Genomic DNA, 17989 nt, shown 5'->3' with positions numbered 1-17989 from the left:
CGATCTCCCTTTAAAGTTCCTCTCATCAGACGTGACTCCTCCCGTGTTGAACTTTGAGACCTGCTAGATAGCAAACGCATTGGAGCAACGGTGTCGTTTCATCACGGACTACAAGGCAGCGGAGACACTCCATTTAATGACCTTCCGTCGGCGGCAGTGGAGAGCACACTGGCTTCTAACATGCCTCGTTTCACAACCAAGCGTGTTTAGCAGAGACACTTTGTATGTGGACATTTATTTCTAAGAGAAGTCAAACAACGTATCAACAATGAGGCCGCCGGTGGAAGTCTGCGTTTTGATCCTTTCTCTCTTGGCTCCTGGAGTTTTGTACGCCATGAACAACATCCCTGCGCTTCAGGAGTAAGTGTGCATGCCCTCTAATAACTGCACTGTCATCTTGGCCTGCTGTTTGAAGGCATTGCACTGTGGGCCTAAAGCTGCTCATATTGATAGGCTTATAATGCGGCCCACAGCCTGAGGGGAAAGGAGGTCAACTCCTCGTTTTAAGTTGCTGTTGAGATTCCTAAAGCCAACACAGACAACAAAATGCATTTCAACCTTAAGGCTCAAATTTAGACTATTTTAAAAGTGAAGACTTAACAATATAGTTTATTTACTGGTAGGGTCCTTTTGGATCGAAATAATGTTTTAAAAAGAAAATGGAGGATATATAATGAAATGATGTTATCTACAACCCATAATCCTTCATTTCTCACCTCTTTTTTTCTGATGAAAGTATGAATGTAATCAAGAATGCATCTAACAGTTATTTTAATTTTCGACCAGTCTGATGATTTTTTTTCTGTGACATGAAGATCATGTTCTAAAGCACAATTTGCAAATTGATGTATGACCTCCCACCATTACTCCTCAGACCTCTTCCTATCCTTGGAATGGGAATGGTCGTCCTGGGATTAGTTCTCATCGTCCTCCTCATCATTGTGCCGAACAAGATGAAAGTGGACCCTTTATTCTATGGTACAACCATATGACAGACACTTTAATCAATGTCATAAAGATGTGTTTTTTTTCACTGTGCCTCTTCGTGTCTGTTCAGTGTTTGCAGAGTTGTCCTTCACCTGCATGTTGGGCCTGACTAATGCTTTAGAGCAGGATGGGTTCATCTCTGGCTTCATGGGTTTCTACCTAAAGATGGTAAGAGGACCCACACTGAGTGAAACCGTCCCCCTCTCTGCCTGAGACAACTTCTCAATAATGGTTTGTATTTCAGACTTTTATCTGTCTAAAGTTAAAATTCATCATGTGACGCCATCTCTTCAGGGCGAGCCTCATCTAAGCACCGCCTATGCTGTGATGATGTCTTACTGGGAAGGCATCGTTCACTTGGTCCTCTTCCTCACCATCATCCACCGCATGTTCAAAGGGTAAGCTGTGGCATCGCCGTCAGAAACCCGTCCGCCATGTGTTCAGTGAGTCCTCTGATACCTGTTGATTTTCTGTCCATGCAGGAAGTCCTATCGTAGCCTGGCGCTGCTGTGGGCGGGCTCATCAATCGCACATCAAATTGTTCACATCCCAGGGGTGGTCATTGGTGAGAGCTGCCTATGTTTGATTCATCACATCCTCCATGTTGTTTGTGTCCGTTTCTCTTATTGATCTTCTCATTTGTGCAGGTAAATACGGGTCGAACATCCGACCAGCCTTTTGGAGGAACGCCCCCTTCTTCTTGGTGCCTTTCTGGGCGGCTTCGCTGCTCTTTAGCCGACCCAGAGAGATTCCAGTCATCCCAGCAGACAAGGTAAATCTCAGCAGTTCAGACTATATTATATTATGTGTATCTATAGAACCCTTGTCCCTTTTTAGATTGTTTCATTTGAGCTTTTGTCAGAGGACCGCAAGGTAAATCGGTATAGTATTTATCTTTGCAGAAAAAGTGAAGACATTTATGTGTTTTATTCCTTTTTCCTCACTCTGATAATAATCTCGCGACCCCTTGTCTGGGTCCTGACCCCCATGTTGTGGACCTCTGCCATAGGGGATCAACTAATTTGTGCTTATTTACTTGATATTAGCCTGTATTTGTTAACAACTGGGCATTCAATTCAAAAAAGGAAAAAAAACACATTTAAAAAAATGAATGAAGACAAATATAAATGCAGTCCAAGCACATCTGCCTATACTGGTCAGACTTTAATGACCACTTGAAGTAATTGAAGTGATTGAATATGGCACATTTACTGAGATTTTTCCTGTGTTGACTAGATTTCAGCGGAGCAGAAGAAAGGTCTGCTGTCTCGACCTGCTGACCTGATTCTATCGATTCTGTCACTTGGAGCAATGGCCTTCTGCGTATTCAGAGGCTTTGTGAGTAAAACTACATGGAAGCTTTTGAATCTGTCCAACATTTCTGCTTCTGAATGAACTCCCTGAGACGTGAGGTCACAGAGTACGGATGCTATAACTGCTGCTGCTGCTCTGCTCCAGGTGGTGCTGGACTGCCCTCTAGACACCTGTTTCACCTACATCTACCAGTACGAGCCCTACCTCAAAGACCCAGTTGGCTTTTCGAGGGTGATGGTGCGTCCTGAGAAAAGCTGAAACCAGATATACTCAACATTCTGGTTCAAAATGATAAATGATATTTTTCTGCATCACTCCTGCAGATGCTGGTGTATTTGTTCTATGCTCTGCCTCTGCTGACTGTCTTCACCTATGGTCTGAAAACACCTGGATGCACCTGGATGTTGGACTGGACCATCTTCTTTGCTGGGGCCATGGCTCAGGTGACTGATTGTTTATGGCTTTGCTGTTAGTTATATTTATATTCCTTGAAAAAGCAAAATACAGCATAAAAGCTGACTTTCTCCTGCTGTTTCCTCAGACCCAGTGGTGCCATATCGGAGCATCTCTGCACTCCCGCACTCCCTTCACATACCGAGTCCCAGCAGACAAATGGTGGCCTGTTGTCACCCTAAATGTGCTGCTGGCTGCTGTGCCGGCTCTGCTGGCCCTGCGCTGCCACACCAACCCCACTTATTTTATGAAACCTGTTCCCGAGGGACAGACCAACAACGGGAAGAAGAAGAACTAGACCACACACCAGCCACAAACTATGGCGGAATACTTCACGCTGAGACACGGCTCATGTTTTCTGGGGACTCTCTTTGTCACACAAACTGCATGAAACGCAATTTTTTTAACCTAAAACCCCAAAGAAAATCTAAAAACGTCACTCAACTGTTCAAAATAAGTCACCTCAGGCAGCAGTAGCACTCCCTGCATGAACTATTGGACTCTGATAAGAAGGCTGTTGATGGAGTTGAGGACTGTCATCAGCTTTCAGGTGACTCATGCAGATATCCAGTTGGCATCTTCCCAAACTGAGACTATTGACCTGGATCATACAGTTTGGCAACACCACTGTTTCGATCCACACCACAACTCCACAGCTTGAAGTTTATTTTCACTCATCTATAATTGATAGTTTTCATTGTTTAAAAACTAAGTACCTTTTTCAGAAAAAAGATTCACTGATTGCTTAAAAGGCTGAATAACTAAAAGTTGCTGATAAGGGAGATAATAGCCGATGCTAATTCAGCGGATAATTAGATGATGGAAAAACTCCACCTGCTGCCTTTATATTGTGTAAAATATTTGATGATGGAACAACAGTTCAAAACCCAATAATATTCAGTTTACAATGATATAAAATGGAGAAAAGAAGCAACTCCTCAAACTTAATTGATTATCAAAATAGTTCTGTCCATCAACTAATAGATTAATTGATTTCAGCTCTTGTCGTGACTCAGTGTTGTTTTTTTGTTTCATGTGCCACTTTCTTTTGTACAATAAATAAAAATGGAGCATTAAATTGGGCTTTTTTATGATTATAATAGGATACGTGAGCCAGGTGTGAATGTCTTGGATGAAGTCTTATCTTTACTTCCAAAAGTTGATCATAGATCTAATGTTGCAACCTGAGCAGATTGTGCCTCATGTGCTGTGAACTGCTGGGTCAGTTAACTCTTCTTCTTTCGTCAAACTGATAAGAAGTGGACCCTGGATTTAGGTGAGCCACAACCACACAAATGATCACATGACACGTCGGGTCAGCTGTCCATGGCCCAAACATTTCTTTGTTTTTGGTTCCAAAGTGTCATTTTCGTATGGCATATCGTTTTCACATGGATTGAAATTGTTGCCCTTCTTTCTCAGAGGTTGTGGGCTGAAATTCCCATTTTGTAATTTAAAGTTACACATGTTCCCATTAGACTGTAGTCATGGCAGAGAAGAGATAAAGTTATAGAAAATTAGCTTCATGTCGAAAAACACTGGGATATGCAAGTGGTTTTAAATGACTAAAGATTTACAAAAATACTGAATTGATTAAACATAAATATCCAGATAACACAGGGCCTGCCTGGGCTCTTTACACAGAATTGAAGAACCATAGATAGATTTCTGTCGGATTATATTTTCACTTATATTCTTATATTAAAAATAAACAAATTCTCATAAATGCCATGTAACCCTCATCGATTTATCAGAAAAACGGTCCGATTTAATTGTGGGGCTTATATTGAAGTTTTCCAAATATCCCAGAGACGGCACTACAAGCCTGCAGAAAGGGAAACGCAGATTCAGCCGAGATCAAGGGAGGGAAACAGTAGAAACTATTAACGTGCACGAAGAACAGTCGCGTACAAATTGGCTATACGTGTATTTTGGCATTTTATTTGACGTCGCCGTAGCAAAACTGTGAGTTCTGGTGTTGTCAACACTTCTGCAAAGAAAGAGGTGAAGGATTAAGAACAGCAAATCATCTGCATATTATAAAATACATTTACATCAATTTTCATAGAAACACAAACGTTTCTTGATGTAAGTGCCTGAACAGTGCCAATATGCCATCATATCTTAAGAAAAAGTAAAGTGTCTGTGTAAAATGTCTTCTTTTGACAACTTTGTAGTTAAAAGCCTCTTTTTTTAAATGAATACATATTTTGATATGTATATTGCTTTGAGGTTTTGGGCAGATATTAGGGTAAGTGCAAATTTCAACTCAATCCTTTTTGCTGTATGGAATCTTTTTGTTATGACCATTGGAATTAAAATTCTGCCCCTGGTTCATCCTCTGGGGACCATACATATCTACCAAGTGTTATGGTAAGCCATCCAGTCGAGATATTTAAGTCTGGATCAAAGTGTTACAAGCATCGCCAATACAATGTGCATGTTTGAAGCCGAAAACCAGTTGATGTTTTGTTGGCTTAAATACAAAATTAAAAAAATACCAGAAATGCTGTTAATTTTCTCACTTTATTAAGAATGGAATACAACAGCAGGACAAAAAGTCATAAGAACACCAAAAAAGTGGATGACCAATCCAATATCAAAGAGACCAAAGACCAAAAACAAAAGTGACATATACCCATCAGGTAAATATAGCCGTGCAAAGATTGAAAGTATTGAGCAATTCAGATACAATCAGGTGGTTATCTCAAGAAAGTATTGTGTAATCCCATCCTCACTATCTATGTCAATGGGACATATTCACCAGCTGAGAGGGCAAGACCAGGTCAAGCTATTGATCAGGGACCAGCCAAAAAGAAACACCACGATATTTACAATACAGAGATTAGACGCAATCTAATGATTCATTTCATTTATTGTTGATTGTTTGATTTATGTACTGGTATAGAAAAACGTTGTTACATTGGCTCTCTGAAGTATAAGTAAAAAAAGAAAGCATATTCACCAGCAAACAAGTCATAATAAATAGCAAGATAACACGAAAAATAGCAAATATTAGAAAAAGCAAGTCAGTGGAGTAAAACTAACTATTCACGGGCTCAATGGAAAAAGTAACAGCTACAGTACACATACAAAAAGCTCAGGATCACCGGGGACTGAACGCTAACTCGCTTCAATTACATCTGTGCTTTGCTAACAGAACACGAGGATGAGAGTCATTTTTTCATGTAGAACAAGCAAATATTTGCGACAACAAAGAAAAGTGACTCCGCACTTTTCTAAGTTTCTCTCTTACATGCACACGCTCACACACGCTCACACACGCTCACACACGGCTGTTAGTCTGACCGACAGAGAGGGTTTTAGTTCAGAGACAGGAGGAGGATTTACTGTGTGGAGATATTTCGGAGGGAGGCGTTAATAAGAGTTAGTGTTGTAGTTAGTGTTCGCATGGACCTCAGTTAGCAGGGTAGGGTAAAAAAAGAAGAAGGGATAAACTGTATGTTAGTGTAATAAAACCTGATTGATCAGGAGAAATAAAGTAGAAATAGGAAAGGAAATGATGTGGACTACTGTCTTTCTTTATGGGCCATGGTTAGCACCTAGCCTTTGAAGAAGGTTGTGTTATTTGGTTCAGTAGTAGCTGTGTGTGTCCTCTCTGGCCTTTTGTCCCTCTACTCCGTGTCTCCTGTGGCCGCTGCGTTCGTTGTGCTGATTGTGGTGGTGGCGTCGGTACCGGTGTGACCGCCGGGCTAAACGTGGAGGGAAACAAACAAGTTTTATGTCTTACATGTACTGTAGTAGATGCACAACTACCTTCTGTTTCTTGCTTTCTTTGCACTTCTCTGGCACATATTAAAATATAAGGTGACTAAAAATGGCAACCATATTTCCCTGGTTAAGTCCTGAGTGCCGTTACCAACCTTTACTTACATGAAACAAAGGTTTAAACGAGACATTGAACACTCACACTTTGTGCAGATGATCCTGGGTCTCTCCCAGCTCCCGTCGGCCCGGCAGCGAGCAGTGGGGATGTGACGCTGGAAGAAGCCCTCGGAGCACTGGTAGCGTACCACTGCATGGATGTCATAATGAGACCTTCGCCGACCTATCAAATGGGCGTTCTCCACTGCGGGTGGCGTCCCACACAGCACTGCAGGAAATCATGAAATAAAACCATCGTAGAGATGAGAGGTATATACAATAACTATTTCTCATCAATCCAGACGTGCATATGGTGCCAGAAGTGTGTATGACCCTCCATGATGAAACAGCTAGAATACTAGTGTCAACTTGTTACACTTATTATGAGTCTTTTAAGTACAGATACTACAATATTAGTGCATTTTCTGTACTGCTAGGGCATTGACCAAATTCAATATTGCAGGTGTGCTTTGCCTCTAGATGGCAGCCTTGTTGCTGTATCTGCATGTGATTTGAGGAGAGACCAGGAGGAGGTGATGGGTCTCTGAGCAACGAGGCCGCAGCCAGATACTTAATCCTTTTCTCCGTGTCCTCCTCCATCCTTATCCATCCTTTTCTAACTCCTCACCATCCTCCGTTTCTCCAGCGTGTTCCAGTCTTTAGCTTTCTTTGCATCCTACAAGTTCTCGAGTCGGGTCACAGAGGGAAGGTGTGGGAGACGGTTAGGAAAACTTGGCAAACTGGCTGATTTCATATTTGTGGACACCGCAGTAATTGGCAATAACTGCAACTAACGGTTCTGCTGTCTGGACAAGTGTAAGAGAGCCCAAGGGAGAGTCGGCAATAAAGAGAAGATTGAGATTGATATTGCTCTCGAAAATCAATACAGGTTTGAGACTGACTCACAATCTTCACTTAAGTTTATGTTTGTTGTCAATTTTGTTTTGGAGCATCTGCGGCTGTGACCTTTAAGGGAGAAAAAGGTGCAAATGACCAACCGCTGAATCTTTTCTACACAAAGAGCACAATAATTGATGATGAGCAGTGATGACTAACAGGTAGCCAGCTGGTCAGTGAGACAACACAAGCACGATGTATGAAGACAGCAACAATCTCTCCTTATGACGTGATTAAGCTTAGATTTGATGGGAGAGTCACACTGGACCTGAATGTGCAAAACAAGCTGTTCATTTGCACATTTTGCGTGCTGTTTGGTTCGATTGAGACCAGCAGGATTTCAGTACCTGTGCCTTTCTTGCAGATGTAGGGCAGGTTGTAGTTGCAGGGCACGTCGTTCCACTTGCCGTCCTCATGGGCAATAGTCACCACACAGTCCTCCCCGCCCGCAAAGAAGTTATCTGGCTGGCTCTCCCTCCAGTTTTCATATACCTGCACAACAGCAAAAACAGTTGCTTTCATTTGTCAGCACCATCAGAGAGTCTTGTAAAAGACTCTTGTAAAAGCAATGATGAACACTTTCAGGGGAATGACATTTGTTACATTACGCATGAGATTTCACTAATTGGGGCTCAGTTGTAATTAAAATGCTAAAAATGAAAACAAGTATCTTACTATGAGCAATGGGTCCTTTATGAACACAAATCTTTCTGCAAATGTTAAGCTGTCTCTCTTTGTGTTTTCCAATGCGCTCTTCTCACTGGTTTGAAATGCTTCTGCCCAGCTCAGGATTTAGCAACATTTGAATCATAAATCTGATGTCAGTTGTGGGTTGTCTGCTGTTGTTGGAAGGCTGCTCTCGATAAAACCTGATCAATTGTTTCAATCAATAATAACTGATGTCGTTTTTCTCCAAAAACTTTGAAGGGGCCTTAAAGTTGGAGTTGGAGATTCTCACATAACAGCACAATTCAAAAGCGATCACTGACCAGGTCGTTGCTGTCGGTCCACTGAAAGTCTTCCTCCACTGTGCGGTCATTCAGACCGATCCAGGCATTGTCATGACCCAGACCTGTAAAAGACAACGGCACAACTGTTGATACACTGATCTGTTTTTCTGCTCCCTCTTGTTGATTCCACCGTCTTTTATCTGTGTTATTTCACTCCTGCTTCGTTCTATTTGTGACTTCCTCCATCGTCTTGCTTTGTCTTCCATGCTCTCCCGACATCATACAACAAATGAACAACTCAGAAAGACGATGGAAAGAAGTAAAATTAACTTTTAGTGTCCATGCTGTTTTCAGTTTCAATTAAATGCACAACACCTCCCCTTTGCTATACGAGATGAGATATGTTTATTCTATTTTGTTTCTGAATATATAAACATTTGGCATTCAAAAAACATTCAAGTGTCTGATGTGTAGATTGTTTATGACAGAAATAAACACATACCGTTGATGAACTCCTGCTCAGTAGCTGAGATGACGCTACTGAGGTGAGCACTGTGCTCTCTGCAGTCTTTCTCTGCATCCTCCCAGGTGTGTCTGTGGGTGAAGTACCTGTGGGACAGTGAAAGTGGAAAGGAAAATGCATATTTCATACCTTACGCAGCAAGACAAGTTTAAATGGTACAGAGCGCTGTGGTAAGTATATCACGAATAACTCCAGGGTGTAAAAGAGTAATGCAGACAGATGAGGCACCTGTGGTTGCAGTTAAATATATCTATTTTAACAGCAGAGACAGTTTTTCATCATTTATACCTGTAGCAGTGGCCGTGGAACTTCCTCCAACCGTGCTCGCAACCTTCTACATCTGAAAAGATGAAGAGAAAAAAGAGAAGATGCGAGAGAAGCTAAGATCATTTATTGAAGGGCACGAAAAAGCGCAGTAAAAGAGCAAAGGGACACAAAGTGAGATCAAATGCTCTGTGCAAGATGGGAGGAGAGAGGAAGCTTTCTTTTACCATCTTGAGAGGCTAAATACATGAACTAATTAAACAGGCTCGTTTTCAATTCACAACACATGTGGCCCTCTCTCTGCACTATTAGTATTCATTAATAACATCAGAGCCAGTGTATTAATTTATAACAGCAAAGGTTAGATATTCATTCATTCTAATTACTACTTTATGGCACGCCCGCACACACACAGACACACACACACACACACACACACACACACACACACACACACACACACACACACACATGGAGAGCAGATCTGAAGCTGGAGGAGGCTAAAACAATGAGGTGATGAATCAGCGCTTATGTGCATGTTGGTTTGAGTGTGGGGTATGAGGGGGGGGGGGGATTAGAGCCACCTAACACACAGACACACTTGTGAGTCGTGCCTCGTATATATTATATATTATCTTCTCTGTGCTGTTTAATGTCCCTCTTTCCCATTTTCTTTATTTGACAAAGAACTTTTTGTCTTTTGTTTTGAAAAGTGCTTTTTTAATAAACTTTGCTTGCCTACTTCCATTTGATCCATTTTAGGGAAACAAGAAAACTGCACAGGGCATCTTTAAACGACACACATTACATTATACAGGTTATGACATACAGCTGAGACGCTGCACAGCGATCAAGATTATTTTCACCAGCACAGTTTGCAACAAACATTTTACTGCAAGATGACCGAGAATCTTAGCGAGTTCGCCGCTGTGGCTGCACATACGACAATGTGCTGAATTTGTTGATGCAGTGTTCTCATTCTCACCTTTCTCACACGCGTCTCCTCCATAGCTGGGCAGGCAAAGGCAGAGGAATGAATCAATCTTGTCGATGCAAGTGCCTCCATTTTCACATGGCTCAGACTGGCAGTCGTCAACATCTGTGAAAAAGGAAAAAAAGCAGCAAGGGTTGCATATCTCATCAGAGTTCAAATTAACAGGATGTATTCTGCTGATCATGTTGTTCATAAAGAGAGAAACAAACTCTTTAGTCCTGATTTCGAACGGTGAAATTGTCCATTTTGGTGAGTCCAGTGTGAATGTGAGGAGAATACAGACAATGCCCTTTACCCGTCCTAGTTTGTCCTCATTCTCTCACTGAGGAAGACACTTCAAGTGTTATTACATCCTTCTTCATGCATCTGTATGCATCATACAGTAAAGAGCGTAAGGTTGACTTGATTAATGTCTAATCTCTTCTTTTGTCTCCTGTCCTTTGTCTCCATTTACAAAAAGGCTGCATGAGGGAGAAATAGCACTTTGCATTGCTTTTCCTTTAAAGCAGTTATAAATGTGGTGGACTAGTCAGCAGAGAGGAGAAACCTGACCAGAGGATTTAGGTTTGAGACCCCATTTTGGCAGTCATCCACAATGCAGAAGAAGCAAAGACAGATACCAGCTCCAGGGCTGCTGTGCTAGAGTGCTGTCTAACCTCTCTGTGAAAAAAAAACAAGAAAAAGGAACATCTCCTCACAGCGATCGATAGAGTATCACTTTATTATTGTAAACAGAGAGCATGTCATTTTCTCTCACCACTGTGGGGGCTGTTTTGGACCCATAATAATAGATACACCCCAGGACTGCAGAAATCTATTAAAACTCACAGCAAGAGAGCAAAAACAAAGCTCCTTATACATTTGAATCATTCAGTCAGTGGCTGTAAAGAACTAAATTATTCAGACAGATTGAACTAGAATGACCTTTAGCCTCATGAAATATCTGCTTCAGAGTGCTGTCACTGCACACAACGAGGGTTGGTTGCAATAAGGCTTAGTTTGTAATCTGAACTAAATTGTGGTTTATCAATAAAGCATGTTTCAGGGTACAAGTGGGGCGAATTAAGTTTGTTTTTCGAATCCAAGTTGTAGTTTAACGTTTTCTTCAAAATGTTTCATGTTTGATCTAACTTTAATCCAACAGCAAAAACTGTTTGTTTATAGAAATGGCAGCTGAGGCTTTTCTTTTTGGACAGATAGGAACTTAAACCAGTGGTTTGTGTGTTTTCTCTCAACAGGCTTGAAGTTGAGCGATCGATCAAACAATGTTGTTTGTCCGTAAGATCATAGCAATTTAAGAAGATAAGAAGTAGTCTTCCTTGACAACTTGGTTCATTGGTTTAAATCGCTGAAAGCCACTCTGTGTAGAATTTGAAAATCTCTACTTTTGCAGCAGAGGAATAACACTGTGACATTATAATTTGGTATTAAATATAGCTTATATTTACAAAAAACTTAGATGTACCAACGTGATTTATTAGAGATGAAACCATGTGGATGGAACTCAATTCAAATTGTGAATTTAATCTCCACGAGAGAGAATTTATCTGAAAATAATCACGAATGTGTTTAACCGAAAAGTGCAGAGATTGAATTTCCAAGTAAGTTTTTTTCAAACATTTATTTTTTCTCAACGCATGAGAAAACAAGAACATGTAATTCCTCAGGCCTCAAACTTGTCATAAAACAAATGTTAAATGGTTTGTGTATTGCCAAAACCTATCTTATAGTTTTAATATTGTTATATAAATATGAAAACAGCTGATGACGGCCTTGAATGACGTCTCAATGTGTTAGTTCATAGTTAAACATACACCACCAACTCTCTCCTTTAAAATCAGTCCAGCTCTTTGTTGTTCAACGTAAAAAGTCTGATCCCCTCGTCCCTCTCATCCATTATGCAGAGGGGAAGCTGCTCCTCAGAGAGATAATACTGCAAATTCTGCAAATTCATAACAAAGCCCTCCAGCATACCCACACATCAGCTGCTGGCTGTCAGTTCAATTGTCTGTTTCTCCATCCGTCCATCTTTCTGTGACACTGAACAGATAAAACTTGGCACTCGGTAAACTTTAAGGGTAGAGCCCAAGACGGTTTTAAATATATATATATATTAGGGGTGTAACGGTACGCGTATTCGTATTGAACCGTTCGGTACGAGGCTCACGGTTCGGTTCGCATGACGAACCGAATACGTTTGAAAAAAAAAGTTGTATTTATTTTTTATTTTTTTAAACCTTTATTTAACCAGGTAGTCCCATTGAGATTAAAAATCTCTTTTGCAAGATGTAAGTAACAATACTCCATAACATTAAGGAGCAGTTTTTGTTTTTTATGTGTTGCTAAGAAGACACCCCAGAAGACGGGTCACTCAGGTATCGTTCCATCATTGTTCAAAGTCAAAGAATAACTTCATGATGTTAGTTGTAATGAATAAATATATTTTAAAATAAAGTACATTTCTCTGGCATTTATAGTTTTCTACTGTACCGAAACGTACCGAACCGTAGCTCCACTGTACCGAACCGTAGCTCCACTGTACCGTACCCAACCCAACCGTGAATCTTGTGAACCGTTACACCCCTAGTATATATATCAGGTTCGTTGTATAAGCTTATAGCTTCTTGAGCTCTGATGTCACACTTTTTATTATTTGGATATGGATTTTGGGAAGTCTTATGGTGCTAATAAAACAAAACAAATATGTGTTACTGTATGTGTTTCACGCATTACCTCCCCCAAGGAGGTCATGTTTTAATTTTCTTTTATTTGTTTGTTTGTTAGCAGGATTATGAGAAAAATACTGGCCCGATTTTTATGAGGCTTGGTCGAGTGTGGCATTAAAACTTGAAGCGGATCAGAATCACGGGTCTGACACAAACTACAGACATTTAGAATAGTCACCGTACAGAAAGCACTACCAACAATGAACAACTTCTCCTATCAAAACGGCCTTTCAAGCACAGTCCTGAGAAGATTTCTAATAAGAAGAAGTAAGTGAATACATCTGGGTCTGTCATGGGCCTTTAGATCAGGGGAAATTATTCAAACAAAAATAGCAGTAGAAATACTGACAGTCCATGGCTGTGTTTCATGTATGCTAGTGTACTGCTTGTTATGTGGTATTGCTCAAATTGATTGCAGTAGGTCCCCTGTTGGGCAAATGATTGAAATGTAAACAAACACCATCTTCTGATGTTAAAGCCAGGTCAACATGTATTGTATGTCATGTGACACTGTCTCTCCAGTCATTTCCTGTCTGGCTCTATATTATTAACCATCCTACAAAAGGCAAAGGAGTACAAGAGGCTCATGAGGCAGCAGGTCCTGTCGTTGAGATGCTGAGTGGAGATGAGACAGCATGTGTTTTCAGAGCCTGCACAATACATTTTCCACTTCAGCTATAAAAAGCCAAATGTGATGATTGGTCTGTTATCTTTACAATGCTGTTGGTACCCATACGATTTTGTTTACATGCGGCATAAAGCCTATCAATATAAGGTGCAATATAATGCGCATCTGCCGTTTGTGGTCAAGTTTTGAGGTGCACCCACTGACCACAGTGTATACGCTGGTTATTTGCAGATGTTCATTCTCACCTTGAAGACATAGGATCACATCTTCTCACATCACATAGAGTTCCACCACATAATTCAGACCTGACCTTACTGTGCTACAGCCAAACAGATAGGAAGAACAACCCGAAGACAGAGAGAGGGAGGAGATTGCATGTAGATGAAGAAGAATTGATCGAGAAGATTTAGAATGTAGATTCTGTCAGTCCCTCTTTGTCTTGCAGTTCATGCAGGTCACAATAGGTTTTGTGTCTGCTGGCCCTGACCCCCTGTAGTAAAATGAATCTCGAACCTCTGAAGGTGTAACCACAAACAACAGTGATCAGCATCGTTGTACCTGAACAATGATATATGTCCTCCTTCCTCTGTTAGTTGCTGCTTCTGCCAGCAACATATCATCAAATTCTGTGAATGGATTTCTGTGAAGTTAGTTGGGCATAAAGGCCATCGGGTGAGGAACGATTTATTTATTTTTGTAGAAATCATTAACCTTTAGGTATTTTTGCAGGGACAAGAAATCAATTGAGCTCAAAAAATGAACTGACTGTAAGCGGATACTTATTTCTTTGCTCCATGCGACCACTACTACAGGAATTTAGTTTGTAAAGAAGAACCTCGGCAGTGAAAGCTCCCAATAGTTTGACAGTGAAGGACCAATATCATCGCCCCGCTGTCGAAGGTATGATCATAACCTTTGACCCCAGTCCCCATTAAAAGTCCTCCCTCATTGTCACACACAGCTCGACCTTTGACCTGCCAATAGGCCATTGGAGAGCCTTACGTCAATATGTATTAAGGCAGGGCTGGCATTATCGTGACTATGTGTGGATACTTGCATGTGTGTGTGTGCTTGTGTGGGATGTGTGTGCATGTATGAGTGTGTGTGTGTTTGTGTAAGCATCACTCACCAATCTCACAGTTCTCCCCAGTGTATCCTTGTGGGCAGTAGCAGCTGTAGCCCGTTCCCTGCGGAAGGCACTTTCCTCCGTGCAGACACGGGTTTGTCACGCAGGGATCCACCTCGTCTACAAGAGACAGACAGATGGAGGGAGGAGGGGAATGTTGGGATTCAAAATGAGGGAGTTGATTGGTGATACTGTACGGGAGAATGCTTTCTGTGTGTAGATGGGATTTATTTTGGCCGAGGACAAAACATGTGTCTTGAAGCTCACCAGCTGAATAATAGTTAAATATTTATGTCCATGGTGATCTTCTAAAGTCGGATGGCTTTAACACAATGTTCCACTCTCACCACTTCTAGGATTTTAAATGAAAATCAAAAAGGCATGACTGAAAAAAATATGCTATGCAGCTTACTCAAAACGAGCGGGTATAACACACACAAGCATATCCATTTCACACTCTGTCTCTTTTCAAAGGGATCAGAAGCCAGAGAGCCTCAACCTCGCCATCGCCTCACAGCCACAGTTGTCATGGTTACCATATGGAAAGCGAGGCCTTGGCTCAGTCCACCGAGCGTAGTGGGCAGCGTGAGAACTTCAGACATTAGCCGTCCTCAACAGAAATGAGCAGACCTCCCGCTGAGGGCCTCGGCCCCGCTATTCACCCCCTAAATGTGTGCGTGTGTGGTCTCCTTCCACAATTACACATTTCCATATCAATTGACACACTACCACGTGTTTCTCCCCCGAAATGCTCATTATAGCAACTTAAGGTCTTTGGAAACCACCACTCGTTCATCCTGGCCGCAAAAGCTCAGCTGTGGGAGTCTTTGTTCTGCCAGCTCTCTCTGACACCGAGGACTGCTTAGGAGGGGGTGGTGTGTGTGAGGTTGACAGTGTGTATGTGTGTAGGTTTGTGTGTTTGTGTTTACACGGTACGAAGAGCGAAAATCTGGCTGTGATTAGCCTTGAGGCTGATCCTGTCCAATAACTACCCAGAGGCAGATATCGAAGGATAAAAAAATAATGAAAAGAAGGGTTTTCAATCAAAAGAGCAAGATTTCTCAGTAGATTTATGTTAAGTTGTGCCACGAGCCAATCCTCTGCTCGTGGTTTGAATTCTGCTGAAGTCAGGTGTTAAAACCAGCCATGCATTTCCTTGAATGTACATCAGTCCAGGCCTCCGCGTCAGTCAAGGTCAGGGCACGCCTTGACAAATCCCAACTGTTATGACAAGCAGATTTACAACAGCGTGTGTGTGTGTGAAAGATAAACTCGGCCGTTCATTAAAGCGAGTGGTGCAGAAAAATCAATAGAAGTCGGTAGAAGGAGTTGACAGAGTGGACTGTCCCTCGCTTTGCACAGCGGCCGACACCACCGGCACAAACAACAGCAATAAGCTGGCAACAGCTAAATCCAACGAATACGTTTACAGAAACAGCACAGGAAGGTGATAAGTGGCAGAGGCAACGTTGGGATACCTTAAGTATTCATCCACACATCACACGTAGCCTTTGCTTCGAGTAATAAAAGCTGCAGTGGAAATATGATTCCCTTTGGAAATGTGATTTTCGGAGAAGCACTTTAAACCTCACAGGTGGCGTTGGCATTTCTGTGAGTGCAGGGAAGCACTTGGAGGAAGGCGGAAACAAGAAACCATCTGCAGTTTAAGTGTAACAGAAAGATGGTTTGATAAAAATGTCACTGTCTCTGTTTTTAAAAAAGATCAAAAAATGGAAAGCGAGGTGACTGCATTGTGTGTTGAATCCTTGTGTGTCTGAATGTGTTTGTTTTGATCAATTTGCTTTGCTCCTGAAGGTCCTTGAATCTAACCCGAGGCTTCTTTTTTTTCTGTCCTCATTGATTTAACTGACTGATGAAGTGCTCCTTGATCCAGTCAGGACAGAAAATACTGACCACCACCATGAAACCCAACCACAAGGGACTGAACTGGAGATGAGAGAGAGAGAGAGAGAGAGAGAGAGAGAGAGAGAGAGAGAGAGAGAGAGAGAGAGAGAGAGAGATGGAAGCCACTATTGTGGTTGAATCTCAAGCGCATCCATCCACTTCTCCTGTTTGTGTAGCAAAGACATCACCGTGTGTTAGTGTGTTTATGGCCTTCTGCCTGCATGACTCCAGGGTGTCAGTCAATCAATCAACCCTCATACTGTACACCACAAGCCCAGATGGTTGCCCTCGGCTTCTTGTCGATACATTTTACATCTGTTTTCCACTCTCATACTCGAGCTCAGCCATATCTGCCACAGACATGAGCCGCTTTCACAGGGAGTAAAATAAATCACCATAAAGAAATGTGTGATAGGATGATGGCCGCCAGCTGATAGGATGTTCTCTGTGTGAGCTCTCATTATCATGACCAAAAAAACAAGTAAACCAGGTGGCCAGCCAGGAGCTTCACTGAGAAATACATGAGGCGCAGACTTAATCAACAGATTGTGTGGTGGCGGGAATGTGGTCTCTGCATCTGGTGGGAATAAAAGGTGTGTAGCCAAGGGAATAAACACTGAGCTTTTTGAATAAATATGCCAGTGTCGAGGTCAGGGGAGGAAATGAAAAGGCAATATTAAAGGACACTTACATATGTACACCTTGGGTCTTACTTTCATCTGCCTTCATTTCCTATCAGTGATGATAACAGTGAACCTACCAAAGTAAATCCTGAGACATGTAGGCACATCGAATATTTAGCATCAAAGCTATTCATACCAGCAGCGGTGCATATTTGAATCTGTTTCATTAAAATGTTCTCATAGATTTGCATAGGCAGGGGACCAACCAGATCCTATTGACCGACAGCAGCGTCTGACAGTCTGTCTGAGGTAGACTGTTGGATAGCCTGAGCTACCGTAAGATACTGAGTGAATTTGAGTTTCCTCTGGGAAACAGTTACGCAGTGAATATTTCAAGGGCATTTATTGTGAAAGGTAAGAAGCTGCCTTTGTCAAGGTTAAATGGAGTAGCTAGCAAACCGTCGTGGTTTCGGACCGAAGGTGCCTCCGTGTTGTTGTTCAATATAGAATAAGCACAATGTGATTTGTTGATGCCCTTATTCGTGGTGCAAAGCCCAACAGGGGTATGTGCCGATCCATTTCTTCACCGGCGGTGGATATAGATTTTGTTACTTTCAGACTGCACCGGGCTAGATCGATCCTTTCATCAAAATACGCCGCAAGAAATATACATTTATTCCTTCAACAAGTAGCCAAACTCTGATTTGGAGAAAT

At 41.8% G+C, this 17989-nt stretch overlaps 2 protein-coding genes across 4 annotated transcripts in view; one reads left to right on the top strand and one right to left on the bottom strand.

The window, feature by feature from the left end:
- Nucleotides 1-268: 268 nt before the first annotated feature.
- LOC306789615 (transmembrane 6 superfamily member 2-like) lies at nt 269-3052 on the top strand (the record flags this gene model as incomplete). Its single annotated transcript, XM_079285638.1, has 10 exons — nt 269-360; nt 875-978; nt 1058-1155; nt 1282-1385; nt 1470-1552; nt 1635-1759; nt 2224-2325; nt 2446-2538; nt 2625-2744; nt 2843-3052. The coding sequence occupies 10 exons, from the start codon at nt 269-271 to the stop codon at nt 3050-3052; spliced, it is 1131 nt and encodes a 376-aa protein (XP_079141764.1).
- Nucleotides 3053-5611: 2559 nt separating this feature from the next.
- The window catches only part of LOC306789362 (neurocan core protein-like), a 44197-nt gene continuing 31819 nt past the window's right edge, over nt 5612-17989 (bottom strand). For all 3 annotated transcript variants that reach the window (XM_079285274.1, XM_079285275.1, XM_079285276.1), the window contains 8 exons: nt 14751-14867; nt 10259-10372; nt 9298-9349; nt 8989-9095; nt 8526-8608; nt 7884-8028; nt 6686-6868; nt 5612-6467 (listed from right to left, as the gene is read on the bottom strand). In XM_079285274.1, the coding sequence (XP_079141400.1) occupies nt 6349-6467; nt 6686-6868; nt 7884-8028; nt 8526-8608; nt 8989-9095; nt 9298-9349; nt 10259-10372; nt 14751-14867 (920 nt within the window). In that variant the 3' untranslated portion in view covers nt 5612-6348. The remainder of the gene's footprint in view (nt 6468-6685; nt 6869-7883; nt 8029-8525; nt 8609-8988; nt 9096-9297; nt 9350-10258; nt 10373-14750; nt 14868-17989) is intronic.

The sequence above is a fragment of the Melanostigma gelatinosum genome, assembly GCF_949748355.1.
Source record: "Melanostigma gelatinosum genome assembly, chromosome: 15".
NCBI lineage: Eukaryota > Metazoa > Chordata > Actinopteri > Perciformes > Zoarcidae > Melanostigma > Melanostigma gelatinosum.
Note: the sequence above shows the minus strand (reverse complement) of the source record. Positions and strands in the feature narration are given on the sequence as shown.